The sequence below is a fragment of the Glycine soja genome, chromosome 6 (genome assembly GCF_004193775.1).
Source record: "Glycine soja cultivar W05 chromosome 6, ASM419377v2, whole genome shotgun sequence".
NCBI lineage: Eukaryota > Viridiplantae > Streptophyta > Magnoliopsida > Fabales > Fabaceae > Glycine > Glycine soja.
This window is the reverse complement of record NC_041007.1, coordinates 46150545-46178536: the sequence shown is the minus strand read 5'-3', so window position 1 is coordinate 46178536 and position 27992 is coordinate 46150545. Positions and strand designations below refer to the sequence as shown.

At 31.4% G+C, this 27992-nt stretch overlaps 3 protein-coding genes, 2 long non-coding RNA genes, 6 other non-coding genes and 1 pseudogene across 11 annotated transcripts; 2 read left to right on the top strand and 10 right to left on the bottom strand.

Moving 5' to 3' along the window:
- Positions 1 to 271: 271 nt before the first annotated feature.
- On the bottom strand, positions 272 to 8349 carry LOC114416363 (annotated as a pseudogene).
- Positions 8350 to 10094: 1745 nt separating this feature from the next.
- On the bottom strand, positions 10095 to 12151 carry LOC114417255. The gene is made up of 2 exons (XR_003667727.1): positions 11895 to 12151; positions 10095 to 11794 (listed from the first exon to the last, which is right to left on the bottom strand). It is a non-coding gene; the product is annotated as an uncharacterized LOC114417255 (long non-coding RNA).
- On the bottom strand, positions 10541 to 10647 carry LOC114417555. The gene has a single exon (XR_003667817.1). It is a non-coding gene; the product is annotated as a small nucleolar RNA snoR97 (small nucleolar RNA).
- On the bottom strand, positions 10731 to 10845 carry LOC114417533. Its single transcript, XR_003667796.1, has one exon. It is a non-coding gene; the product is annotated as a small nucleolar RNA Z278 (small nucleolar RNA).
- On the bottom strand, positions 11124 to 11239 carry LOC114417532. Its single transcript, XR_003667795.1, has one exon. It is a non-coding gene; the product is annotated as a small nucleolar RNA Z278 (small nucleolar RNA).
- On the bottom strand, positions 11357 to 11451 carry LOC114417527. Its single transcript, XR_003667791.1, has one exon. It is a non-coding gene; the product is annotated as a small nucleolar RNA Z223 (small nucleolar RNA).
- Positions 11527 to 11614, bottom strand: LOC114417561. The gene has a single exon (XR_003667822.1). It is a non-coding gene; the product is annotated as a small nucleolar RNA U36a (small nucleolar RNA).
- LOC114417563 lies at positions 11880 to 12020 on the bottom strand. The gene has a single exon (XR_003667824.1). It is a non-coding gene; the product is annotated as a small nucleolar RNA snoR134 (small nucleolar RNA).
- A 1212-nt stretch (positions 12152 to 13363) lies between the features above and the next one.
- LOC114417254 lies at positions 13364 to 16452 on the bottom strand. The gene is made up of 2 exons (XM_028382393.1): positions 15953 to 16452; positions 13364 to 14369 (listed from the first exon to the last, which is right to left on the bottom strand). Exons 1-2 carry the CDS (start codon positions 16272 to 16274, stop codon positions 13672 to 13674), a joined length of 1020 nt encoding a protein of 339 aa, XP_028238194.1. The 5' UTR covers positions 16275 to 16452; the 3' UTR covers positions 13364 to 13671.
- Positions 16453 to 23010: 6558 nt separating this feature from the next.
- On the top strand, positions 23011 to 24652 carry LOC114416362 (QWRF motif-containing protein 3-like). The gene is made up of 3 exons (XM_028381223.1): positions 23011 to 23163; positions 23312 to 24028; positions 24506 to 24652. Exons 1-3 carry the CDS (start codon positions 23011 to 23013, stop codon positions 24650 to 24652), a joined length of 1017 nt encoding a protein of 338 aa, XP_028237024.1.
- Positions 24653 to 24768: 116 nt separating this feature from the next.
- On the top strand, positions 24769 to 25969 carry LOC114414376. Its single transcript, XR_003667203.1, has 3 exons — positions 24769 to 24885; positions 24975 to 25412; positions 25666 to 25969. It is a non-coding gene; the product is annotated as an uncharacterized LOC114414376 (long non-coding RNA).
- A 424-nt stretch (positions 25970 to 26393) lies between these two features.
- LOC114417253 lies at positions 26394 to 27095 on the bottom strand. The gene has a single exon (XM_028382392.1). It carries the CDS (start codon positions 26837 to 26839, stop codon positions 26579 to 26581), a length of 261 nt encoding a protein of 86 aa, XP_028238193.1. The 5' UTR covers positions 26840 to 27095; the 3' UTR covers positions 26394 to 26578.
- Positions 27096 to 27992: the final 897 nt, after the last annotated feature.

Here is a 27992-nt window from a genome sequence, read left to right as displayed (position 1 = left end):
CCGGTAAAATTTGGTGTAAAAGTTGTCTTCTAAATTATTTTAAATCTAAATCAATTCAATGTCATTCCAAATTCCTTATTTTAAATAATAATGAACCCTACGTGAGATTTGACTCTGAATTCTTTTATGTTCAATTAATTCTTTGGTCACGACAAAAAGACAGAAATAACTATGATATAATCCATCAAATTTGATTCCATATCCTTTTCTTTCACATAATATAGGAAGGAACATGTTGAAAGGATCCAATCCAAATCCACACACATATATATGGATGCAAAATGGAAGCTGTAAAAGGAAACACTCAACCAAAATCAAATGACAGTTGATCTCAAACTGTTTCCAATCGAGGATGGAGTAAAATGTTGTTCAATCAACATATATCACTATACATTAGGTACAAAAATTAACAAGAGGGAAAGAAGGTGTCAAATTAAACTCTACTTGAATCCCTGCCAAATATGAACCTTCTTGTCCAATCAGACATGACCAAGACCCTTGTGGCCCAGCTCACTTGCTTGCTGAATGTTGAACAGAAGAGTTATTAGATAAAAGTACCTGGTTATGCACATAACTTAACTTAGTTGCCCTGTGTCAAACAAGTATGCTTTGCATATCTTTAATTACCTTGCATATACAGAATACCAAAGCCATTGAGTGCTGTGGCCCATGGAAACCCAGTCTCCAGGAAGTTCTGCAGCTGCCTGCTCCCCACACAGTGGAGCAAATTGTCCCAAATGCCTATACCTTTTGTTAACAGGTAAGGTAACCAACCTCTCACTGATTAGTCATGGATAAAGCAAGCAAAAGAAAAGGGCATAAAAACATCATTACCTATTATATTATGTCTTTAACTAGAGAAAAAACTAACACAAAATGGTTATTGAAACATCTTTGAACCCAATTAGTGTTTAATTTTGAATCATGATCATTATATGTGATACTTTATCTTTTGGTTAGATGTTATTTTCATATCTTATTATAAAATATAGCTTGAACAAGGTGCATGTTAGTTATGGTCAAATATTTTAACAACATAGTGTTGTACAGTTGACAAATAACCATGCCCCTTAAGCGTGTGGTCAAGGGTTCGATCCATAGGTCCATATGCATAGAAAAGCATATGTTGGGGGTGGTTAGTTACTAAATGGATCTCAATATCTCAAGGAAGTAGTCTTTGGCTATTGGCTAGGAGATGCCCCAGGCTCACCCAAAAAAAAATAAAAATTGATCCTTTCACAGGCGTTTTAACAAATCACAATTGTTATATTTTGCTTGAACAGTTGAGCAATAGGCCTCATATGTAACAGACCTTAAAGTCCAACATACGAACGTGGTTTCAACTTTCAAGTAGAAACAAAATGCTTCATCTCAGGAAGTGGAAGAAGGTCCTCCATAGGGATGCCATGGCATAAAAATCAACCAAAGCAATTATTTGTTGTCAAGAATCTTATTTACATAGTGACATTGAGTAGACCATAGAGTGCACAACTTGCCTAATTGGACATCTAATCCCTTCACGGCAGTGTTTCTTAATTCTTATCAACTTCTGCTTTCAAATTTGAAGTAATCACTACATAATGGGATTAGTGACCAACTTAACAGTTATACTGGATTTCCCTGGCATTTTATTCACATACTGTACAAAATCTTGCATTTTCGATTGGTTTTGTGGAGGAAATTATAAAAAAACAGAGGAGAAAAGAAAGATAATAAGTATGCGTAAGAAATAGAATTATTCTATTCTAAATCAAATTGTTTTCAGCAACGATACAATGCAGAAGATAAACTAATTAGATAACAAAATGATAGGAATCCTTATTGGCTAGGCTAATCCATTAAAATTGACTTACTTTTAAAATATGGGAAACCAATTTATTTATTAAATCCTATTTTAAAAACTGAAAAAATAAAATATTATGTCATTACAAAAGTATATCTTCAAACCACTCCATAGACAGAAAATACAGGAAACACAACTATAAGCAACATGAAGTACATGGTTTACCTGAAGGTAAGAAACTTATGACGTCCAGATCCGCTAAATCGTGAGGACCTTCAGGATTCTCTTCAGCATGATCCCTGCAGTTAAGACATCTAGCTAGATATGCACCCTGTTGGGCAGCAACCTAGATATATCGATACATTAAAAACTTACTGTGTATAAGATATGCGACAGCAAAAAGCATCTGCATAAGGAAGCATTAAGTTACTGCCGAAATGGTGTATACCTGTGCAGTTGCTGGCAGACTCTTCACCTGTGAATCTGCATGATAAAGGGCCAGCTTAAACACTTCGATGTCTATTTCCTTGCTTTCATTCCCTTGTAAATCTTTCCAGAGTGGTAAAATCATGCAGATGCTTCTGATTTAGATAGTGCTCAACTTGTGGATATCTTAAGATAATGTCATCCATCACCTCCTGGAATTCTTCAATAGTTAAGGTGCCGGAGTTATTTTTGCCTGCAGCCTCAAATATGGATGTGATATCATCCTAGAAACCAAGGTAACAAGTTAATTATGACAGATAAATTCAATCGTCATTTACATAACTGTCTTAGGGTGACATAAATTCCTCAGTTCTCATCTCATGATAGAAATTATAGCATTTAAGTACATGTAACAACTTTGTTGAACTAATCAGAAATAATCAAATGGCTTCATCAAAACCCAATTAGGCTGGTCATATCTGTATTCGATCAGATAGGATGCAGCACATTGCCATATTAAATAAGCTTACAAGTAAGAATAAATACCATGATTTTACGTTGAGTTATGCTAGAACAGTCACCAATGGCATACACATCTTCACATCCCTTCACACGCAACCATTCATTAGTTGCTAGTACATGCCTTTTAGTCTGCACTTCTCGTTTATACGGATACGATTACCCATACAATAGTTGATTGTGATTATAAGCCAAGAGAAAATTATTGATTACATGTTGGATCTGATGTAATATACTAAAAAAGCTGGAGTACCTTCCTCACTACGTGCACATGCTGACACGCACATACACAAGAATAAAGGGTGGGGCAAAAAACATTTCAGAAGTGCATGGAATGAAGCAGCACCTGCCCAATTTCTTCCATAAAGTCCCTTATAACTTGTAGAGTTGAAATGTTGACCAGACCGTTGTTGAAGATATATTTTTGTAACTCCATAATATTTTATTTTTCAGTTTTTAAAATATAATTTATTAAATAAGTTGGTTTCTTATATTGTAGGAATAAGTCAATTTTAATGGATTAGGCTAGTGAATAAGTGATTCTTATCTTTAAGGAGCAAGTTAGTTTTAATATTCTGTTTTACTAATATCTTGTTATCTAATTAGTTTATCTTTTGTTATTTATTGTATCACTGCTTAGAACAATTTGAATTAGAATAGAATAATTCTATTTCCTCTACGTACATATTGTCTCTCTTCTCTCCTCTATCTTTTTATAATTTCCTCCACAAAATCACATAGACAATCAACCCATGTGACACTAAGCAAACATCTCCCGTTGATTTCACCTTCACTGTAATATCCTTGTCATTAACAACGACAACCTGGCATCCTGTTTGAACTGTTGGACATTTTAGTGTAATTGATCTCTTTATTATGTTAAAATAAGAGTGCACGCTTGTTTTAATGTAATAATGAGATGTTCAATTTAGGCATTTGGAAGTTACATGGAAGTTACTAAAACTTCCATCAACGGTTGGAAGTTACATGGAAGTTACTAAAACTTCCATCAACGACAATTTTTAAAAAGAAATAACTTTCATCAACCGCCAAAAACCACATTTTCTTTGATCATAAATAATCATTCTGGTTCAGAAAGCATAACGGGTGACAAAACATTCAAGACCAAAACAAAACTCTTGAATTATAATCTTCTGATTTTATCCGATTGAACAATTTTGGTTGAACCCCGAAATTTGATTCAATCTGAAAGTGTTATACACGACTTCAGATTTATCCAGTATCATCTCGATTTTTTCAAATTAACCAACAAAAGATTGAATCAAATCTTTCGAGATGACGAACGATAGTTCGAAGATGACAAGCAAGTTTGCGAAGTTGGACAAGTTTGAAGGGCAGGATTTCAGAAGATGGCAGAAGAAGATGCACTTTCTCTTGACAACATTGAATGTGGTGTATGTGCTGAGTACACCGATGCCGGTGTTTATGGAAGACGAAACTCTGGATCAAACAAGGAAGCGTTCGAAATGGGAGAACGACGATTACATTTGTCGTGGACACATTCTGAACGGTATGTCTGACTCTCTCTTTGATATTTATCAAAATGTTGAGTCTGCTAAGGAATTATGGGACTCTCTTGAATCCAAGTATATGGCAGAAGATGCCTCAAGTAACAAATTTTTAGTTAGTAATTTCTTTAATTACAAAATGATTGATTCGAGGCCTGTTATGGAACAATATAATGAACTGCTGCGGATTTTGGGTCAGTTTACTCAACATGATTTGAAAATGGATGAATCCATTGCAGTTTCATCTATAATTGATAAATTGCCTTCTTCTTGGAAAGACTTCAAGCATACCTTGAAACATAAGAAGGAAGAGTTGACTCTGGTTCAACTTGGTAGTCATTTCATGATTGAGGAGTCGCTGAGGGCTCAGGAAATTGACAAAGTCAATGATAAAAACGTAGCAGGTTCCTCTTCCGTTAATATGGTAGAGGAAAGTAGAACAGTTAAGCAAAATTACAATGCTAAAGGTAACAAACGAAAATTTCAAGGAAATAAGAACAAAGGTCCAAACAAACAGACAAAATTGTCATGTTGGAAGTGTGGGAAACCTGGTCATTTAAAGAGGGATTGCCGGGTGTTCAAAGGAAAGAACAAGGCTGGTCCAAGTGGGTCTAATGATCCTGAAAAGCAACAAGGTCAGATTGTAGTGAATAATTTTAATTTGAATATGAATTCAAATTATGTATCACTAATATCTGATGCATTCTATGTGCAGGATGATGACGTTGCTTGGTGGTTTGATTCGGGAGCAACAAGCCATGTGTGCAAAGATTATCGTTGGTTCAAGGAATTTAGACCAATCGATGATGGCTCTATTGTGAAGATGGGCAATGTTGCAACTGAACCAATCCTAGGATTAGGTTGTGTGAATTTAGTTTTTACTTCCGGAAAAAGTTTGTATTTGGATAATGTCTTATTTGTACCTGGTATTCGTAAGAACTTATTGTCTGGTATGGTTTTAAATAATTGTGGTTTCAAGCAAGTACTTGAAAGTGACAAGTACATCTTGTCAAGACATGGTTCGTTTGTTGGATTTGGTTATCGTTGTAATGGAATGTTTAAATTAAACATTGATGTTCCTTTTGTTCATGAATCTGTTTGTATGGCCTCGTGTAGTTCTATAACTAATATGACAAAATCAGAAATTTGGCATGCTAGATTAGGACATGTTCATTACAAAAGATTAAAAGATATGTCAAAAACAAGTATGATTCCTCCTTTTGATATGAACATTGAAAAATGCAAAACTTGCATGTTGACCAAGACCACTAGGAAACCTTTTAAGGATGTTAAAAGTGAGACTAAAGTCTCAGACCTTATTCATAGTGATTTGTATGATTTGCATGCTACTCCATCATTAGGTCATAAAAAATATCGTTACTTTTATTGATGATGCATCAAGGTATTGTTATGTATATTTATTAAATACAAAAGATGAAGCTCTTGATAAATTTAAAATTTATAAGAAAGAGGTAGAACTTCATCAAAATGGGCTAATCAAAACTCTTCGTACGGATAGGGGAGGTGAGTATTATGATCCAGTTTATTTTCAATCTACTGAAATAATACATCAAACTACAGCTCCCTATACACCACAATAGAATGGTGTAGCCGAAAGGAAGAATAGAACCTTGAAAGAAATGGTGAATTCCATGTTATCCTAAGGATTTTGGGTGAGGCTATGTTGACAGCCTGCTACTTGTTGAACCGAATTCCTAACAAAAGGAATAAGGTTACCCCATATGAACTTTGGCACAAAAAGACACCAAATTTGAGTTATCTCAAAATTTGGGGATGTAGGGCTGTGAGAACTCAACATAATTTGGCCGATCATTTAACCAAAGGGTTAAGTAGAGATCTCGTGAAAAGGTCGGCTGTGGGATTAGGATTAAAGTACATCTGAAATCTCTCATGTTAAGATACCCAATTCCCATCTAATATGACATTAAGTGCTAAATTCAATGTGGAAAGCTTAACATGTAGAGATTGGAACACATCATCGAAAGTATCCCAAAAGGTATGTGTTCGATTCTGCAAGTTAAGGAGGTTGAAGTATAACTTCTCAATGGTTCTTTTGAAAAATTGCATTTGCAGGTGCAAGAAAGAAAAGAACTACCTATATAAGCATGAAATTTAGCTGCTTCAAGAAGTTGGGACTTGGCTTTGATATGCTTATGAAGGATAGGGACACAGGCTAGTAAACTAGTGTCGAGCAAGAGTAATGTTATAAACTATTGTGCAAATTATCTTCATGTATTTATTATGAATAGAAAGGGTTCAATCCTTAGTGACACCCTGATATTCGAATATTTGAAACGTGTAATTTGCTAAGATGAAATTCAATCGTCACGATATTTCATTTATGCAGTAGTTTGTTGTATGTTATGACTTTGGTGATTTGATCGGTAATTACACTAAAATGGGGGAGGTTTGTTGGACATTTTAGTGTAATTGATCTTTTTATTATGTTAAAATAAGAGTGCACGCTTGTTTTAATGTAATAATGAGATGTTCGGTTTAGGCATTTGGAAGTTACATGGAAGTTACTAAAACTTCCATCAACGGTTGGAAGTTACATGGAAGTTACTAAAACTTCCATCAACGACAATTTTTAAAAAGAAATAACTTCCATCAACCGCCAAAAACCACATTTTCTTTGATCATAAATAATCATTCTGGTTCAGAAAGCATAACGGGTGACAAAACATTCAAGACCAAAACAAAACTCTTGAATTATAATCTTCTGATTTTATCCGATTGAACAATTTTGGTTGAACCCCGAAATTTGATTCAATCTGAAAGTGTTATACACGACTTCAGATTTATCCAGTATCATCTGGATTTTTCAAATTAACCAACATGAACTTCTATCCCATCTCCTGTAAACTTTTGCTCTGCAAATGAACTTGGAAGATGAGATTTTATCCAAGTTGTGACTTCTTATAAAGGCTGGGTTGAGAATATGAAAGATTTAAAGTCAGACTTCCTTGATGATTAATTGCTCTTATTTCATGAGGATAGCAATATTAAATATTAACAGATGCGGAATGCATAAACAATTTGTGGGGAAACAAGTAATGATCTACAGTTGCAAGTCTCAACCAAATACCATACAATCTTCAATCAAAGCTAAACAGGATCGAATACATAGGTGGTAGTAAGTCCTAACATGTGATCTCCTGATTGAATCAATGTTAGTTTCACTTTATCTTTTAACAATTGGATATAATTTGATTAAATCTTCTTGGACATAATAATGAAGATTTGAACTTCTCTTATTATCAGATTTTAACTTTATTCCACTAATGAAATAATCAAGATTTAAAGAAGTGAAATATGGAATGTATTCATCTTTTATTAATAATAGATATTAATTAATTATTATAATTTGAAAAAGTTTGTACTGATTGATGCACGATGTATTTTGGTAAATTTGTATCATATTTATTTTGAATAATTTCTATTGTGAAAGATAAATTATGATTGATAATCAATATTATCATTATTATTATGTTTGTCAATATATTTTTTTAAGTAATTGTTATAATGTTGTGCTTATAATGATAAAAAGAAGGACGAAAATTTAATCTAAAATTATAGTTTATTCTTAAATGAAACAAAATTTTTAATCAAACTAATCTAATAGAATCACACCAATATTTAGGTCCAATAAAAAAAATTATTGACATTTTCATTCAATAATAATAATTTATTCACATTTTAGTACTATACTTTAAGTTCAAAAAAAATTAATAACATTTTTTCTAATAAAAAATTATAAATATTTTCGTTCAAAACGATATTTTCGTACAAATTCATCCCTCTATATCACATACCTATCCACCGAAAGTTAAACGGTCGGATATATTTATTACATATTTATCCTTTTGAGGATTAAATTTTTTGAATATACATACTTCTTTCCTTCTGATTGAAAATCACATTTTAATTCAAATCCATTTCTCATTTTAAAAAAAATCTCTTAATACTAAAATGTATATTAAAAAAATGTGTCCAATATTTTTTGGGAAAAAAGTTATTCTTTGAAACAAATTATCACATGCCAATTACTCCACGAGTTGGTTCTTCCATTTTATCATTTATTATATTTTAAATTTTTTTTTTCTCTTATTCTCTCTTAATTATATATTTTTGTTGTAAAATTTATTACATTTTAAATTTAATCTTTTCTCTTATTCTCTCTTAATTATATATTTTGTTATAAAATTTATTACATTTTAAATTTAATCTTTTATATTCTCTTATTCTCTCTTAATTATAAAGTTGAATAAAGAATTTTAAAAATTTAAATTTTTATAATTTAAAATTCATTATTTCAATACTTTTTACGATAAATGAAAAATTTAAAATTTCAAAAAAGTTTATAAAATATTATCGTAAAATTTAAAATTTCAAAAAAGTTTATAAAATATTGATCAAATGTGAACATATAAAAAAATACATATAAATACGTATAACTAATGTATTTAAAATTCTTAAAATTTAAAATTTTTTAAAATTTTAAATTTCTCCATCCTAACACTTTAAAATCGAAGCTGTATTAATTTTTCTTATGATAGTTATCTTGAGGTGGCAAAATGCTCAGCAGTTGGTGAGACTAGTTTTGTCGGCCAAATAACTCCGCTTGAAAGAGATCATCTTTCAAACAGTCACTTTATTTTTGTCCATGAATAATACTCTATCTAAACACTCCCTTAATTTTAAAAGTCACTAAATTATACTACTAAATTATATGATAAAATTTTCCTCTCAAAAAAAAGTGCGATAAAATTAAATTAAAAAAACTTATAAAATGTTAATTATATTTTTTTAATTCAATGTAAAGTACAACAAATCTGGAATACTCTTCCCTGATGGAATCATGGAGGCTTTGAGTATTAGATGTGTCACAACATTATTGGAAATCAGGGTATATTTTTGGTTAGTTTTTGGTTCATTTGGCGGTCAAGAAACTTATCAACGACAAGCTTTGGACACTTGGTTTTACTAATTAACCAAATCCTTTCAATCATCATCAAGACAGATGTAGTTCACTCCATTCATCAACAAGTTTAGGTTTGTACTCCTCAAATTGAATACAGATTGAAGTTCAAGAGATATCTGGGTCCTTCTAACAGTGGATATATTTCCTGAACTTTCAGCATGTTATACTTCTCATTATTTCGAAAAGCGGAGTACCATATGTAAACTCTAGATCTGATGCCAATATGTAAACTCTAGATCTGACAAAAGGACCTAAACTCAGGGATCGACCCGCAATTAGCATCAGATTAGACTCAAAAAAAAGCTAACCAAAATAGAAATAAGCCTTTTTTAATCAAACAAACCACATGAATTTGGATAAGAGTGACCCAATTAGTAATATTTAGTAACTATTAAATAAAATAAAATAACTGATTAATATAATTTATAATTTTAAATTACAATTTAAAGTTTTTTAAGAGATAAAATATATTCATTAAATATAGAATAAAGGAAGTTATTTACATGAGTTTTAAACTTGAATTTTAATTAACAAAAAATTTCATGTTTTTTCAAGTTTATCTTTTCTCTTACCTTCCGAAAAGGAAATAAAACAGGGCATTATCACCTTCATTATTATTATAACTTTACAATTTTGTAAAAATAATTTTACAATTTTATAATTTTCTGAAAGTTATCTCAGTTGTATATATCATACACTTTTCTATATTATATATCCATTTCTATAAAATCTAGGAAAAAGCATTCACATGACAATCTCAAAGAAATATTATTAACTTAATTATTCATTAAATATAATTTAAATATTTTTGTCAATACTTAAGAAAAATAAATACATATAAAAAAATTGTCTTATGAATTTTTTTACATAATATCATTATTTCAATTTTTTATTAATTTCTAAATTGACTTAATGGCTCCATGGTTTGTTAACCACAAGGCAAAGCTCACATCACAACCTTCAATCACTTATCCCTACAAAGATACTGCACGACATCTCTTGTACATACCTCTTCCTCTTGCACCGCTGAGTCACAGAAAACTTCAAAGTAATTTACATCAATAGCATTAGTTCGGAATTTCATTAAAAGTATACATTATGAATAATACAGGAATACTGATTACTAATTCACAAATTGTAATCATGAGAAGACAACAGAAAACTCACTTACAATAGAATAAATTTAACAAAAAAAATAACTAACCATTCAAGATCAAGCATTCAAAATAGTGCAAAATGCAAAGACATCCACAAAATGTTATAAAATGTTTCTAAAACATATGTAGTGCTGTTATTTAACTCCTATCTCGTGGGTTAAACAAGAGATGAAGCTGATGACAACACTCAATCTTTGAGTTTTTCAGACCCAGATCCAATTATTCAAGAAAAGGGTATAGTGAAACTCAAAAAAAAAATCAAAATTTAACCAAAACACCATAAACACAAGCAAATATATAAATACTAGGTAACCTCAGTTCAATCGTCGCTGTCATTGGAAATGTAGTAACACCAAGTAGGTTCTCCCTGAAAACAGGGTCTTGGATCAACTACAACCTAACAAGTTGGATTGTAACATCATTGGTGAATTTACAATAGGTAACTTTCTAGCAAGCTACAAGGAATAATTTCTTAGATACAAAATGGTAAACAAAAACTATATGTAAAATTCGAAGTCATTCAGAAATACTATTAGTCTAAAATATCACTAGGAAGAAATCATCAAGGGAGATGTATGATTAAATAATCGGAAGCTTTGGGTTTTAACCGTGTTAAATGACATCATATAATCCATGTAGACAACTTCTCCTAGTGGTATAAGGCTTCCTTGTTAAATCAAGGGTATACTTTCTCATAGCATAAAGCCTCAGTTAAATCCATTGATATCATATGAATGTAGCTTCACCAAGGAGGTTCTCCCTGTAAACAGGGTCTTGGCTCCACAACATCTCAAACAAGGTGGATTATATCATCATCAGCAATCTCATATACACCAAATACCAAATCACATAATAATAAATGTCAAGTATTAAAAATAATACCCTATTTCAATAAAAATTCATTAAAAAAAACAAAAATGTTAAATATAACATCATCGAGAGGCTCAGAGATATTAAACAGCTCTTTCAATCACAAATTTTCAGAAGCAGAACTGGCATTAAAGCTGAATATATGTATCCTCATAGCCAATGATTGATAAAGCAAACCACATGTAAGGTAAAATTGAAAACAATTAAACATAAAAAACATGTTTTAATCACAAAGCAGGGCTCATATCAAGAAATTCAACCAAATTTTAACCAACTGTGCTTCATCGAGAAAACTCAGAAGCGCGGATAAGGTATATCATCGCCGAGAAATTCCGAGACAAACAAATAAATAAACCCTAAATTGAGTAGTAAGTTATGTGATGGCTGTTTTCGGAGGAACAAAGGAAGCACCCTCGCCCCCCAAAGTGAAAACGACCGCGTTTCAATTTGCGCCTTTAGGACTAGCTCCGTTTTCAGAGAACACGTGGTGGTGTTCGAAAAGAAGCTGAAGGTATAGCAAGGCGAATATTCAGTAAGCATTTAACACACTAAATCGAAACTAAAAGAGAGACTAATTGGAAAAAGAGGAAAAATTTGGCCGTTACTTTGACACAGATCAGCCGTGGAAAAAATTGGGGCTAAATTGCAACACGAACGGCGGAAATTTCGCACGTGCATCGGGGCGTTCACGTCATGTGGGATTTCAGAGAGGCCCGGGAGGCATCGTGCGGAGAAGCATTTTGCGAAAAATTGAAGGAAAACCCTAAACCCTAACCTAACTTCGAGAGAGTGTCGATGATTTTGAATTGGTGCGGCTTAACCCTATTCGCTGCTAGGCTTATATAGGCACACCAAAACCCTAAAATTTCTGTCTTTGCAACGGTGGAATGTGTGTTGCTGTAGCATAAGAAAGCCTTACCCGACCCGATTTAAATTATTTGGGTTGGGTTTGGGCGTCCAAATTTGGGTTCAGTCCAATTTTTAATGGTTGTATTGTATATGTTATTTTTTTTTAACAATTGAACTAAGATATCAAAATTTTATTGATTTATAATAATTTATACATATTTTTCAACTTCTCTAAATATTTATTTTAATAGAAAATGTATTTATATAAATAGGAAAAAAAACCGTAGTTTCTGTATAAAAAACAAGACACCTAAGAAAAAGAGAAGAAAATGTTGGAGGAAATAGTTGAAGTGATGAAGAGAAATAGAAAAAAATAATAATAATATTACGAAAAATGTATGATTACTATAATTCTGATTTTAATGTATGAATAGATAGAAAACATTTTATTGTCAATTGAAAATTAGACTTAATAGTTTAATGGGGATGTTTAAAAAAATATTTTGATGTGTCATATGTGATTTTGAGTTTTTTAAAATTGGGAGAGTTATTTATATAAACAACTATTATCCATGAGTTACTTAATTTTGTATTAAATATAAGAGAAATAAATAAAATAATTGTGAGTTAAACAATTTATTAATAAAAATACTTATTAAAGAAAAAATTATTTGAATTACTTAAAATAAAAGTCATATAAATTAAATTGTCTATATCAACATCATTAAAGATGGTCTTACATGTGTCTTTATAGTGTTAACGATGTGTGTTATCTTATTAATTAGATTTGACTTTTAACTTAATTTGAACATTCAGATATTAGAAATTAGAATTGATAATTTATAAAAACAGACTTAAATTATATCTTAAAATATCTCAATTTGACTCATGTCTTACATTTAAAAAAAAAACATTTCTACTAATTGTGTATTAATAAAATGTCTTAATTTTCAAATTTATATTAGTTATTTCACTTAAATTTATGTAAAAGAAAGAGTACTAAATAAGTAAATATAAACACACTTCCTAATAAAAATTCAAATTTGACTCAGATATTACATGTTGTAAACTAAAGCATATGAATTTCTTAAACAATGAGATTCAAGAATAGAATAGATCTTTAAAAAAATAATTATTTTACAAAGAATTGTTTGTACTTGAGATATAATTTATATGCCTTGTTGGTAATCCAAATTCCTTTTCTATTCCATCCCTTTCTCTTGCATTTCATTCCAATAATTCTCTACAAAATTTCAAACACAAAACTCAATGTTGGTATGACAAATAAGATCTAGGCTGCACTGGCCACAAATCAAAATTGCAAAATGCATTTACTGAAGTCTGACAAGAACTTATATTCTCAGGCACAGCCTTGTGATTCACTGCTTATTTAAAAGCATGAAAAGAACACTACAATAATTGCATCATGGAGAACAAAATAAACCCCTATCCATCCATATCATAATCCTACCTCAACTATATAGACCACCAGAATTCATTCTTTCCTAGACTCAGATACACGATTCTCAGCAGTCATCTGCTCATCCATGTCAAGTGCCGATACCCAACCCACTTAGCAGCAACCCGCAAACCAATAGCAAAAGATGCAAGAAGAAGTGGAATTGGAAGCCTCATCTGTCTTGTTTCAACTTCTCCAACTTCTTTCCCTCCTGTGGACGTTTTGGAATACTGATATATGGCTAAGGCAGTGTATGAAATAATCACCAAAGCTCTAACCCAAGGCTCCCCAACACCAGCAAGCACAGCTGCAACAGGCATTGCAGCTGAAACATCATCTCTCTTCTTGACAAATTTTGAAAAGGCATACACCCCAAGCAGAATGGTCCAGAAAAAAAGTTCAGAAATATATCCTCTAACAGCAGCATAGCCAATAAGACCAGATACAGTCAAAACATTATGTTGGTCGTTGATGGAGTTTGGTACAGTAGCTTCACCAATAGCTAAAACAATTGATGCCAGCATAATGATGATGGTCAGGTCTGGTACAGGAGCATTGTGAATTATCCAAGAGTAAGAAGCCCGAACTGTGTAAAATAAATCCTCTATGCATCTAATAGAAAATGTGATTGGACTTCCTATGAATTGGTAGACTACTGCAAAAGCGTATTTCAAGAGGTATCCTAAAAAACGAACAATTGCAAATGCACCATTCTTCCAGTTTGACAGTTCAAATAGAACAGCTCTCCAAGCATAGACCATAAAAGCCAGTACTGTACATTGATGTGAAATCAAATTATTACATGATCGCATAAAAGAGGAAACAAGTCAGTAAGGAAACAAAACAGTGGGACAAAAAATGTTTTAAATGGTAACCAAGAGCATATAACTTTTGACTTCCACATCTAAGGTTAGTTTCATATTTGTAAACAACATCAATAAGGTAGTGTATGGGTGTTCACAATTTAGTATAGTTTAGTTTTTAGACAAAAAGCCATCCAAACCAAATACCAAAAAGAAATTCTGTGGTTTGGTTTGATTTGGGTGCAATATCAAATATGAACCACGGTAAACTGATCTTATGGGGTTCTGTTAACAATTTTTTTTAATATTTTTATGACTTTAAAAATTGTTTTTAATTTGACAACTAAATAAAGTGAAATTTAATAACCAATTATGTCATCATCAACCCTTAAAACTGATATTTACATAACAATGAGCAATAGAGCAATAAATATTATTATGTGGACCATTCATAGTAAATAAAGTCACATAGTGTTAATTGGTTATGCATTGTTAATGTCATTAAACTCATAGTTTAAGCATAAACAAAATGCCCAACACCCACGGAATCACATACTACCATTATCAAAAGTTTGAAATACTATTATGTAATGGTTCAAATTGATATAAGTACATTAAAGGTGTAGGTCAGCTTTATTCAACTCAGTTTTAACAATAGATACTGAAAATCAAACCAAACTACAACGAAAAAAAAAATGGTTTTCTAATTTCATCAGTTTCAGTTTTAATTGGACAACAATTTTATTTGATTTAGAAAACCCCTCGTGGAGGAAAAACCTAAATACACACCCATCACCCATGGGATGCATGATAACCTCTTCCAATCGACTTTATAGTTTATATAATCACTACTCCAACCTATGAAGCTCGGACATCTTTCTTGTTCAGAGTGCCGCTGTGTTGGACACATTTCCGACATCGACAAACCCTAAACACTTCTTATTAGGTGTCCAATTTAAAAATTATATTTTGTTGGCATGAACACTTAAGTTGTCACCTTTACACAACTAATACACTTGAAAAAACATAGAAGGTTGATAAATTTAGATATTTTGTTATATGTTACTCATTTCATTTCATTTCATTAGAATCTCTCTGTTTGTGTTTGTATAGGGTGTCCCCCAGTGTCCATGTCAGAGTCTGCTTCATAGACTCCAACAGATCGTATAGAATTACAGCACCCCTAAAATTGTCAAGATTTGGAACTGAATTTCATCAGAATTGAACAATATCATCCACCAAAATTGTATCATTTTGTATATCAAAGTCCCAGTCCGTGAATGACTGTGTATGCAAAATGTTTAACCAGTACACAAAACGCAAAAAACAGTACTAAAATTCAAACAGTCCTATTTGCCCATCTACCCTTCAATCAAATATAACCTTCACAAAATGCCTAACACCATTCTTCATAATAACTTTCCAAATCAGATTAACACAATTAATTATTCAGCTGAAAATGAAAAAAAGAAAAAAAAATCATTTTTTTCTGTATTTCCCTCAATAAGAAAATGCAGAGAGAGAGAGAGAGAGAGAGAGAAATGGGACTGACCCACAAGCCATGGCCACCTAACAGGAAGACTCGGAACTTCTTTGGCGAGGTACCTAAAGCGTTCGGGCATGGTGCTATTTCCACGCGCCTCTTTCTCCACTTCATCCAACCCAGTCAAAACATCGCCGTTGTCACTCTCCTTGTTGTTGTCGTTTACAGCGAAACGCTTCCACGGAGAGAAGGTGGGGGAAGAAAAGGAAAAGCCAATACGGTTGCATCTGAATTGGGGACTCAAGGGTTGGAGTTTGGTGGAAGGGAACGAGAGTTTGAAGGAGGATAGGCTGGGAGATAAGAGGGATGAAGGGATTGTGGTGGTGGACATGGTTATTTGAGTTTGCCTTCGGCTACAAAAGGTTTCGCATTGTTTTTGAGTGAAAAGGGTAACCAAGTGCTCTCAATCTGCTGCACTCCACGATATAAGGTAACTCACCTCCTGCCTCCTGCCTCCTGCTACGGTGCTAGTGCTACTACTGCCCTATTCCAAAAAGGATTATCTTTAACTCACTATTTTTATTTTTTTTATGGGGGAATACAATTTGTTAGGTGTTACATATACTTCGTGAAATATAAAAAAATTAAAATTTTGTTTTTAAATTTGTAAAAATATAATAAATAAATTTTATTGTTAGTTTCCTCTTGTAAACTCAAAGGACTGTGCCTAAATGATTTCGATGACGATTGATAGTTGACATTGTTATTATGTATTAAAAAGATCTTATTTTATTTGTTCGTTGAATCACTTGCTGTAATTTTAATCCATAAATTTAATCACTTATTAGTATTTTAATCTCTTAATTTAATTATTTATTGTTATTTTAGTTGTCATTAAAATTATTTTCATCTGAATTCTTCCTATAGTTATATCATTTAAGTTATTTTCATCCAGTAGTGTATGTCATAACTAAGAATATCATGTAGATCTAACTATTTGAGTTAAGAGAAAAAACTAACAATATGATTAGTTTGTCATAGGGGTGGATAAGTGGACCGGCCCGTCCCGCGTAAGGTCCGCTCGCATAAGTCTGCATTGGCAGCGGATCGGGCCAGTTCGCCCCGCTTCTTCCACGGATCAAATAAATTGGTCCGCCCCCGCTCTGCAGGTCAAACTGGCAGGTCCGCGAGCCTAATTTTAAAAGAATTTTAATTTTAATAAAAATACAATATAATCAAATTAAGTTCAATATAAATGTAAATAAAATCTCAATAATTAGTCAATTACATCAATAAAATAAATAATGTCTTAACAAAAGAAAATTCAAGCAATAAATCTAAAATATGAAATTTAAACATCTCCAACAAATGATTTCATATTTGAAGTAGCTTGAGCCTTCTCGATGTGAGTCGCGTTTTGTTTTCCTTGTAAGGGAAAAAGTCGTATGACTTGTGCGCGTGCGTAATTACGTGGTAGAGAAAAACCGTGAAGAAAAAAGTGTTCTTAGCCTACAATGATAACTGCTATATATGATGTGAGCTATTTTTTATAATAAAAATATATTGAAATATCTTTAAAAATATTTATTTAACAATTATTTTTAGCTTAAATGATAAGAATTTATATTTTTATTATTTATGTCTTATAGATATGAAAATGATAGATTAAAAGAAAAAAAGATCGAAAAAATATCAAAAAGAAATATTTTTAGCATGTTATCATTTATCTTTTTTTATCTTAATCTTTTATTTTTGTTATCTTTTATTTTTGTTATCTTATCCTTTTTTATCTTTATCATATTTTAATTTAAATCTTTTATTTTTATCTTTAAATCTTTATCATATCTAATATATTTATTTATCTGTTATTTTAAAAGAAAAGTTTAGAGTGAAAAAGAGAAAATCAAACCTAATATAATTAGGTCAGGGTCAAATGAGAGCAACCCGCGGGCCAAACTCGCAAAGTCCGCGGGTTAAGCGGGGCGGGTCAAAAAATATGACATAACCATGAACTGTTTAAAAAAATTAGTTCGTAACCCACGCGGACCATGGGCCCCACGGGCCAGTCCATAGACTTGGGCCCGTTTACACTTTTTGCAAATTCGAGAACAAAAATTTAATTTTTCATCTTTGAGAGACCTAATCGTCGTCAGTGTCTAACAAATTTAAGTACAAAAGTAAAGTGTTTATCATTTTTAATTAAATGATTTATTTGATCTTTTATTTATTTATTGTTTACTTTGGTATTTTCTCTTTTCAAAAATTCATTTTGATCTTCTTATCTTTTTACAATGATTTTGAAGGATCCTTCTATCACTTTTAAAGTCAACCTTGATAATAGCGGTCAAATTCGGCTTTTAGCCACTACTACAAGATGTATTTTTCTCACATATCCTTTTTCTCCCTCTGGCGATGTTGACCATCGTTGTAACAAGTTCTTTTCTCTTTCTTTTTCTTTTCTTCCAAATGTTGGTAACCTCTTTTTTTTTTTTTCCTTTTGGCGAAATCTATTAAGTACAAGAACAATGAGGAAAGCAATTGAAAATGGTATATTTTCCCCCTTTTGCGCTGTAGATCTTGAAATCAAACCCCCCAATATAAAGTGAAAGAACCGTCAAGTGCCTTATAGATATGCGACCATAAACAACTGTTGATCAATTGACAAGTACACCAATGTATACAAGTAGTAAAGTTAAAATAAAAATCCAAGTGTCGAGTTTACAGAGACTTTGTTTATACTTAGGTAGATAAATATAAATTTTTCAAACAATAATTAAATTGGTTTAAAAGGTTATGAAAAGAATAGTAAAATACTTTGGCATAAAATTAAATTAAAATACACAAGAGAGAAAAACAACCATAAAAGTAAATCAATTAATTAAAACAAAAAAGATAAGAGAAGTCAATATTAGAAGAAAAGTTGACTTAAGAGATGAGAATGTTAGGAGCTTAGCTTACCAAAGCTACTCTTAATGTAATGTTGACGATTTTTCTCTATTTAAGATTATTCCAATTATCATATGCATCTACTCATATACTTTAATCATATCCATGAACTGAAAGAGTCTAATTTATCTATTTTCTCTCTCAAATCTCTTTAAGAGGTAAAATAGTTAAATTACATTAAGAATAAAGATATATAACATGCCAAATAAGATCATTCTATCCCTAGAGATGAATTATTTAGATACATTTTCAGTTCTATTAGAGAATAAAATAACACTTCCCAGTGTCACCCCTAAAACTTATCATGCATATGGATGATCAAACCATAAAAAAAATTAAGCACAGAAAATGATAATGAAAAAGAAATAATATTAAATAGATAGGAAGAATAATTACATAAAGAGCAGTTGGTTGCTAAGCTCCCAATAAAAAGGAGTTTTAGTCTCTCATTGTCATGAGAGACTTTACAATTGCTAGAGGGTAATGAGTAATGAAGGAAATAGATAAGAAAGGAAATGAAATGAATGAATGAGTCCTAATGATGGCTTCTCCTGCTTCTAGCTAATGAAAGGGGTTTTATATGATTTAATCCCAAAATATACTTATACACAATAGTTATCAACAACCAACAAAAGTTGACTCAAATAGGCAAAAACCAACCCCATGGTTGACACACCCAATAGACTCACGATCATGTCTACCAAACACAGTGAAACCACCCAACTTCAGTTCTTTCTAGATTTGGAATTGCACATGCTTTAGCTGGCAGTGTTCATGTGCGGGTTCCTTTATCGCAACGAGACACTACTTATTAGTTTTTAGATCCAAATCTAAAAGTTTCTCAAATTTGAGAGATTAAAAATATATTGAAGTTTTTATTTTATTAAGAAGTTTTTTTTAAGTTGAATAATTGCTAACCCATTAATCAAATTAAATTCCATTTAGTAGTTATGAAATACTTGTGTGTACAATCAAGGGTCTTAATTCAGGTGATTAAGTAGGATGTATGAGTTGTTATAAACTTTCGCTAGTTATCTCTAGTACTTATAAATCTAACAAAAAAAAACTTGTGTGCAAATTGAAAGAGTAATAATTCCTTCACCCTTTATATATGATTCTTTTAACCAATTCACTTTCATTAATAAAGTTAGTTAATTTTGTTAGTAACATTAAATTTGTGAATAATTTGTATTATTTATTAAAAATTATGCTAAAATTAGTGGGATTGGTCACCTCACTCATTCCACTTTATTACTTTTTTACCTTAATTAACTAATGTTGTTAGTCATGTTATTCATTTCATACCCACTAGGATGAACCTAGTGATGCAAATTGAGATAGATGCATGACATGTTAGATTTGGTCCTCTTTGTCTTCATTGTACACACAAAAAATCTTTTATATTCCTTAGAAGGGAAACTATAAATAGAATGATATTTTATAAAATCTTCAATATTTATTATTTATTGACTATAAATTTGTAAAGTAATTAATGATATTTTAATTTAAAAATAATAATATAAAAGACAATTATTAATACGTGCATGAGGACAATTTTGTATATATCATAAATTAATTTATAATTTTTTAGTCAATAATTAATACGTGCATGTAGGATTCTTTTAATTTATCCTAAAAAAGGATTCTTTTAATCTAGAGACATAGATGATTTATCAATTTTATCTCATTTAATTGATTATGGTACGTGAGTTATTGTTAATCCCTTAGTACATGTTAATTCATACTACGATTAAAAAATGTTAACGATCTGTCTCTTCTTAACACTTTTTTTTTTAAATTCTCTCTGTGATTAGTTAAAATTTATTAAAAATTAAAACTTTTAGTAGGTTTTGTTTCTCATTTAATAAAAAAAATAAAAATGTTCTAATTTAGTATTATTTGTGTCCTTATACATGTCCCTAAGAAAAAAATTTATTTAACTGAGATAATTTGTTTTGATTTTGTATGTGTACAATTTTTTTTTAATTATATAATGTGAGTGAGATTAATTTCTTATGGAGTTATTAATTTCCTATAGAGTGAGGTGAGAGATACTCCTAATTGAAAACAAAATATATAAGAATAAAGGTATTACTAAATTAGTAATTCACTATATTAGAAAAGCTATACAGCCTCCAGAGAGCTTCACTATTTCATGTTTATTTTTGTTTAGATTTTTTTTTTCTCAAACAAAAATGAAGTATAGGTGTTCCCGTCGCAAATATTACTCACTCTCAACAGTTTCTTTCTTAAAATTTATCTTCTTTCTCTGTTATCTCCTTATTCAAATTCTTTTATCTCTTATCTAATTTAAACTAATTGTCCCCTTTCATGTTCAATTTAATTTTATGGAAGATTGATCTGATTTCTTAGAAACGAATTATGCTTATCTCTTTTAGTTATCCTTTTTTATTTTAAATTTGCATATTGATTTAAAATTCTTTTATCGCTTATTTATCTAAATTCCTATATCTTTTACCTAATCTAGTTTTCATAATCTTAACTATATTGATTGAATATATATATATATATATATATATATATATAAAATATTAATTAATTATTTCGACTTATTACGTTGATAATAATTATATTTAAATACTCCTATTTACTGATACTTTGTAAATAAATTTATTAATTTTTATAAATATAATTTAATATATATTTACTTTAATTATACTATATGATTTTGTTTTTACATATTTTATGATCAATAATTACAATTTACAGCCATAAAATTAACATATTTAATTTCACCTGTACAATTCACATATCAACATTAAAAATAAAATACTAATAGTAATAATTAAAGTTTATAAATAAGTCCCTTTGACATTCCAAAGTTAGAAACAAGAGCAGATATTCAGAGAATCAAACTGCCGGCGTTACAGAAACTGGCGGAATTCTCAGCATAAACACTTCTCCCCTTGTTGGCTTCACAATTTCACCACTTTGTTAAAACAAAACCATCACTTTCCCATATTTGCCTCCAATCAACCACTACTTCTAACTTACTAGAGGTTTTAAATATGATCCTTTATTGTCCCATTAATGCTACAATATCAGCTGCCATCATCGTTATCATCTATGTCTCCATTATTAGCAAGGATTGAAAAAAAAATTTAGGACCATAATATAATGTTTACAATACATTCTTAATATGTGCAATATGCAAAATAAAAATTTACTTTATATTACCTAAAAATTATAATTAATAAATATTTTGAATATATAACTTGTATTTTAGATTTATTAAAATACAATATTATCAATAATATTATAGAAACTATCCCACTATGTCACGTGTTGGTTGAATGGTATTTCAAGTTTTTTTTTTTTACTTTGCTCTCTTCTCTTTGTATTTTTATATGTTAGCTTTAAAACAAAAACAATACACGATTATTTTTGTTATTCTAAACTGTTAATAATTTGTTTTAAAAATATTAAAATTTTGTATAAAATATAAATGAAAAAATGTTAAAAGAAATAAAAGAAATAAAAGAGTAAGAGCAATCCCTCAAAAATTGTCTTTGGTAAAACAAAAAATCTTTAAAAGTTCTCTCATTAAATAAAAATTTCTGAAAATACTATCCTTCGAGAACAATTCTTTAAAATACTCTCATTTAAAGTAGTTATTTTAATTTACATATAAAGAAAATATTTTTTAAATATTTATAAGAATCCATTACTTATATTTTCAAATATTATTTAACGTGCCGCGACATGCTTCAATATCTAAGTAATATAATCTTTCGGTTTTTTATATTTTCAAAACTAATTAGTATTACGGTTTCTAATGATTACTTGCAGGTTGCAACAAATAATAAATTATAAGAATAAGATGGTTTTAAGAAAATATGAATGATAAGATGATAAATTTTCTATATAAAAATTACCTTATATATTTGCATCCAAGAATCTCCTCTGTCTCTAATTCTCAACAAGAACATAGTTGAATAATTTAAACTGAAAGTAAAAAGGAACCATCTCCACATTTGCCAGAGCACATCTCTGTATTAATATTTTGCCGCGCCTTTTTCAATCGCTCGCTGTTACAGTGTTATGTTACATTCACTGTTTCACACATTAAAACATCCTCTGTTCTCTGCTACCTCTGCAAACACTCTGTTCTGTTCTGTTTCCTGAGCCCAGTTTCTATAATCCTTCATTTTTTTCTTCCCATGAAGAGCGATTCCAATGACTCTGTCTCTCCTTATTCTCCCAAACCCAGAATCCGTCAAGTAAGTTCCCGGTTCATGTCTCCACACTCGACCGGTTCGCCCGAACCCGGTTCAGCTTCTCCGCTTCCCCGGTTCAGCTTCTCCGCTTCCCCGGTTCCACCGGGCAGCGAAGAGAAACTCCTCCACTCTCGCGGATCATATCGGCAATGAGAGGCTCAAAGAAAGGGAAGAAAATCATCAGAATCAGAACCAGACACCCACAAACAGAACAGGCTCTGTTTTCTCTGTTCTCACGAAACAGAGGAGCCTCAGAGAGTTCAGAAATAACATCAATGGGTCGGAAGAAAACGATCAAGATCAATACATTAATGGCAAGTCCACGAGGAATGGTTTCTCTGCAAAATTTCCTGCTTCGCCGGTGGTGAAGAAACCGAGTTCTCATATTGCTCCGGGAAGACTCTCTCTGGATGAAAATGCCCTCAAGAAAAACTTTCATTGTTCTAAGAACTCAATTGATTCTGAATCAGATAATACGAGTTTGGATTCTGTTTCTCTGCAAAGAACATTTAGTTCGAGGAAATTGGGTAGGGAGGTTTCATCTAAGTACATGATGACAAGAAGTGGTAGAAAAGGAGAAGCTTCTGATTCAGACCCTTTATCCTCTGATGATTCATGGATGATGAAGAAGTTTATTACACAGAAAGCTATGAAGAGGGCTAATTCGCTTATTGGGTACATGAGTTCCAAGTCTCAGTGGGCATTGTCTCCTGGGAGATCAGGGTCACCTCCTTTGTCTTTGGAAAGTAAGGACAAGCCGTTGTCGTTTTCAAGCTTGAGACCTCAACACAAGAGAGTGGAGAAGATTCTTAGCATGGGTTTTGATCTCTTTAGGACTAAGAAACCTTCAACATGTGAGGTGGTTCATCAGTTGCGTCTGCTTCATAACCGGTTGATTCAATGGCGGTTTGCAAATGCTAGAGCAAATGATGCGAATCACACCATGTCTCTTCAGGCTGAGGTATTGCTCACACTCATGAATTTTGTAGTTTGCAACTCAATTGGAGTACACAGATTTGTTAAGGATTTTTATTCAGTTCATTCTGGAGAAATCACTTATTTTTGCACCTTCACTAAAGAACTTTCGGAAAAAAGAATATAGTTTAATACTAATAGGCATAATGAGTTTTAAAAGTTTTAATATGCATATACTGTTAACCAATCATAAATCATCCTTAAAACAATGAATGCTCTTAGAATGATGAAGAGTTTAAGATAGTTATTATGAAAGTTAATGAACTTACTCCATACATGACATTTTCTAATAGAATGATACTGTCAATTATTTTTCCATACTCAGCTAAATCAAAACATGCTAGTAATGTATAAATATTATGTTTCTTTGTGTAAGGTTTTGGGATTGCTTGTTTATGAAATGGTTTTATATTGGATGTCTAACGGGGTTAATGTCTTTGTGAATTGTTGTGTACATGTGTAGAGCAACTTGATATATGTTTTGGATGGTCTAGCCAAGTTGCGGCATTCAGTGATGCAAAAGAGGATAGAGCTTGAGAGAGAAAAGATTGAGATGAAGCTAAATTTTGTACTGCATTCTCAAGTGAGTGTAGTGGTGTATCTCATTTAATTAAGATTGAATTGATTGAAATGGATTCTAATTGATAAGTGCGTATTTGCATTATGCCATTATTATCTTAAGAGGCTTAATTTTTTACTTAATTTGTGTTTGTTATGGGTTGATAGATGAAGCTGTTGGAAACATGGGGAAGTATGGAAAGGCAACATCTAACTGGAATTACCATAATGAAAGAGTGTTTGCAGTCTGTTGTATGCAAAGTTCCTCTCTTGGAAGGTGCAAAAGTAAGTAAACTAAAAGACAATTAGGCCTTACCTCAGTATAAAAAGAACATCTGTTTAAAGAATTCTTAATCTTATACTTATGCTCACAGGTGGATATGCAATTAGTGTCCATTGCTCAGCGGCGTGCATCTGATCTAGCTGATTCTATAAAGTCAGTGCTATCTACCTTTTCACCCTTGGTATGTTTGTTAACACTGCACTAGCCTTGTTTTTTTATTTTTTTTGACAAATATTAGTTTGTTGGTTTTTGTTAGCAATTTCAATTGGAGCCTTGGAGGGATTCTAACCCATGACCTCTCTCCCCTCACTTCTCCCTTCACCCTTCCCCAACTATTGGGCCAACCTTATATCTCCCTGCACTAGTCTTGTTATTGTTTGGTGATGACTTAAAATTGAAATTGAAATTCCTCCATAATCAGGCTGGTAAGACTGCTGAGTTGCTATCAGAGTTAGCGAGAGTTGTCGCGCAAGAGAAGTTGCTCTTACAGGAATTGAATGATATCTTCCACAACATGTCTGTCCTTGAGGTAACTATATATTGTTTCAATGCCTCTTGATATTTTGCTGTTATCTTTTTAATTTTTCAGTGGTGTTTCTCTTTTTGATGGAATGAATAAGAAGAAAAAAAAAGGTTCAGCTTAGTTAAGCTTCTGTTTATGTCAATCAAAACAAAGATTTGTGGTCAATTTTTGACAAATTAGAAGACTTGTTCATTTATTACTTAGACATGAAATGTTTTACTTAGTTACTTAATGATTGATTTTCACTATGTGTTGACAGCTTAAAGAAAGGAGCCTGATGTGCAGTCTCATTCAACTGAAGTGTTGAAAAGGAGAATATCAAAAGCTGCAATTACTGTCCGAGATTACATGTTAGGTATTCGAGTAAATAGTAGATCAGCAAAATTAACAAATACATATAATCAACATGTAAACAATAAACTACAAACGATGTTCAATGGTAAAGAAGTATTTGTATATAAATGCTGCTAACATAGATAGCATTAGCATTTGTTCATACAACCTCTCAAATTTTTTATTTTTATTTTTATTTTTTATGAGCATGCAGGATTAGTTTCTGTTTATTTGCGTAAACATTTTAAACTTTGTTATGCAATATATTATTATTCGTGTAAGCTCATTCTTTTAATACTTGTTTTCTATTTTTGTTTATAATGAATGCAATGCTCTTATTTATCAGATTAGAGAAGAAGGAGAAGAAATCATTATTTTGGGCTTTAGTGCTTGAATAGAAAATTGCTTATTTTACTTGAAGTTTGACCCAGTATTCTTCAGTTAGAACTAAAAAGTACTAAGAAACCATATGTTGGGAGCTTCTTGAGAGTAATTAATTATGTTCATTTAATTATTCAATTATTTACACTTAAAAGATACTTGAGCGCATTCCTTTGTAAGCATGGCTGCTGCTTCCAATCGCTATACTAAACTTGAAGTTCTCAGACTAAAAGTGAGAATATGGATAAATGATGAAGTGTAAGGCATTTTCAATTTGGAAAAATCTGACTTTTCATTTATAATTACGTTTACATCATCAATTTGTCACAGTGGACAAACAGTACCTCTTTCGCTATACAAGAACCAATACAACCATAGAATCTCAGGCCTCTATATTGTCTTTATGGCCTAGCTTCAAAAATCAATTTTTTTTTTTATATCCCTATTGATCTTGTTCTCTAGTTGGGACCCCAACAACTTAAGTACATAACAGTTCTTAAGGACTCCTCTGATTGCTTTCCCTTTAGTCTTGAAGAGGTGGAAACCATAGAAGAAGAAAAGGAAAGGTTCTTAGCCTGTGAAAATGATCCAATATGGCTCTTTATGACATGTTGAGCTGACTTCAAAGTGTGATTCCACCTACACACCCCTTGGTCCTTCAAGGCCTCAACAACTCCAACACTGGCTGCAACAATCCAAGCTCTCTGTGATGAACTCATCTCCTTGTGCTTCTCTAATCAATAGTAGCTCTTTGCTTTTCTTGATGACAGAAGAAAACAACAAAAGTTGATATCTAAAAGTGTGAGGTAATTGTTAGAAGAAAACTGGCAGGTTTGATGAAACAAATGGAGAGAAGGGGTTACTTATATAAAGATTCCACAAAAGTAAGTAAAGGGGAAAAAACATGCGAAATATTTGGAAAAACCAGTGGCAGGTGAAGCCACTGGTTTTTGTTTTGGTGAGGGGTAAGCAAACTAGTACTAGTTAATTATTGTTGGTAGGACCAAATTCCACGCAGTCACACAGAGTCACGGTTTCACTTGTAGACAACTCCTACACTACACACGGTTTTCATCTAAGGATATAAAATAATGGATACTTTTTTCCCACACTTCTTTGTTGCTTAACTTTTTTCAACATATTAAAATAGCTCGACTACATTCAAAGAATGACTATTAGCATAAACCCACTTATCTAAAAATACGTTATAAAAAGATGGATAGACATTCGTCCAATATTATTCCTCTTTAATTTTGATTAATAAAAAAACATTCACCAATATCTACATTAGTATTTTTAACGAAATTGTCAAACTAATTTATTGAACTGGAAATAGAAATTATTTTTAAAATAACGTAAAAGATATAAACTCTTAATATTTCAAGTGATGTTTGTGTCAGATTGTAGTTATCAACGAGTGTTGTTGGATGAAAAGAAAAAGAAAACTTGTTTTAATTAAACTTATATTTATGGTGCTATCGAATAAAACAAAACAGAACAGATATATCAGATATACATTACACCAAAATCATCCTTCTGTAGCAAAATCCAGCGTTGATTTAAATATGTTGTAAACGAATTTCAGAGCATCAACTCATAGAGAAGACACTTCACAGTAGCATCAACATCGTATATAAATCTATTTCTCGACCGAAAGCCAAAAAGACTAATCTTCAAGATATTGAGATCCTTTATCCTCAAGATATTGAAATCTATTTGAAGAATTGACATCTTTTTCTGTACACACAAGCCAAGATCGATCGAACTTAAGGAGGTTTGAGTTGACAAATTTTAATACCAACTGATATTTAACCATCATAAAATTGGGCATTTGGAAGTGGAAAAAAAAGAAGCTAAAGAAGACATATGAAA

Excerpts from the sequence above, each read along its gene's own strand:
- LOC114417254 (XM_028382393.1), bottom strand. The coding sequence starts at position 16,274 with ATGTCCACCACCACAATCCCTTCATCCCTCTTATCTCCCAGCCTATCC. Across the intron at positions 14,370-15,952 it reads TAGGTGGCCATGGCTTGTGG|TACTGGCTTTTATGGTCTAT; the intron begins GTCAGTCCCATT and ends ATCAATGTACAG.
- LOC114416362 (XM_028381223.1), top strand. The coding sequence starts at position 23,011 with ATGAAGAGCGATTCCAATGACTCTGTCTCTCCTTATTCTCCCAAACCC. Across the intron at positions 23,164-23,311 it reads TCAGCTTCTCCGCTTCCCCG|AGGAGCCTCAGAGAGTTCAG; the intron begins GTTCCACCGGGC and ends CTCACGAAACAG. Across the intron at positions 24,029-24,505 it reads CCATGTCTCTTCAGGCTGAG|AGCAACTTGATATATGTTTT; the intron begins GTATTGCTCACA and ends GTACATGTGTAG.
- LOC114417253 (XM_028382392.1), bottom strand. The coding sequence starts at position 26,839 with ATGAGTTCATCACAGAGAGCTTGGATTGTTGCAGCCAGTGTTGGAGTT.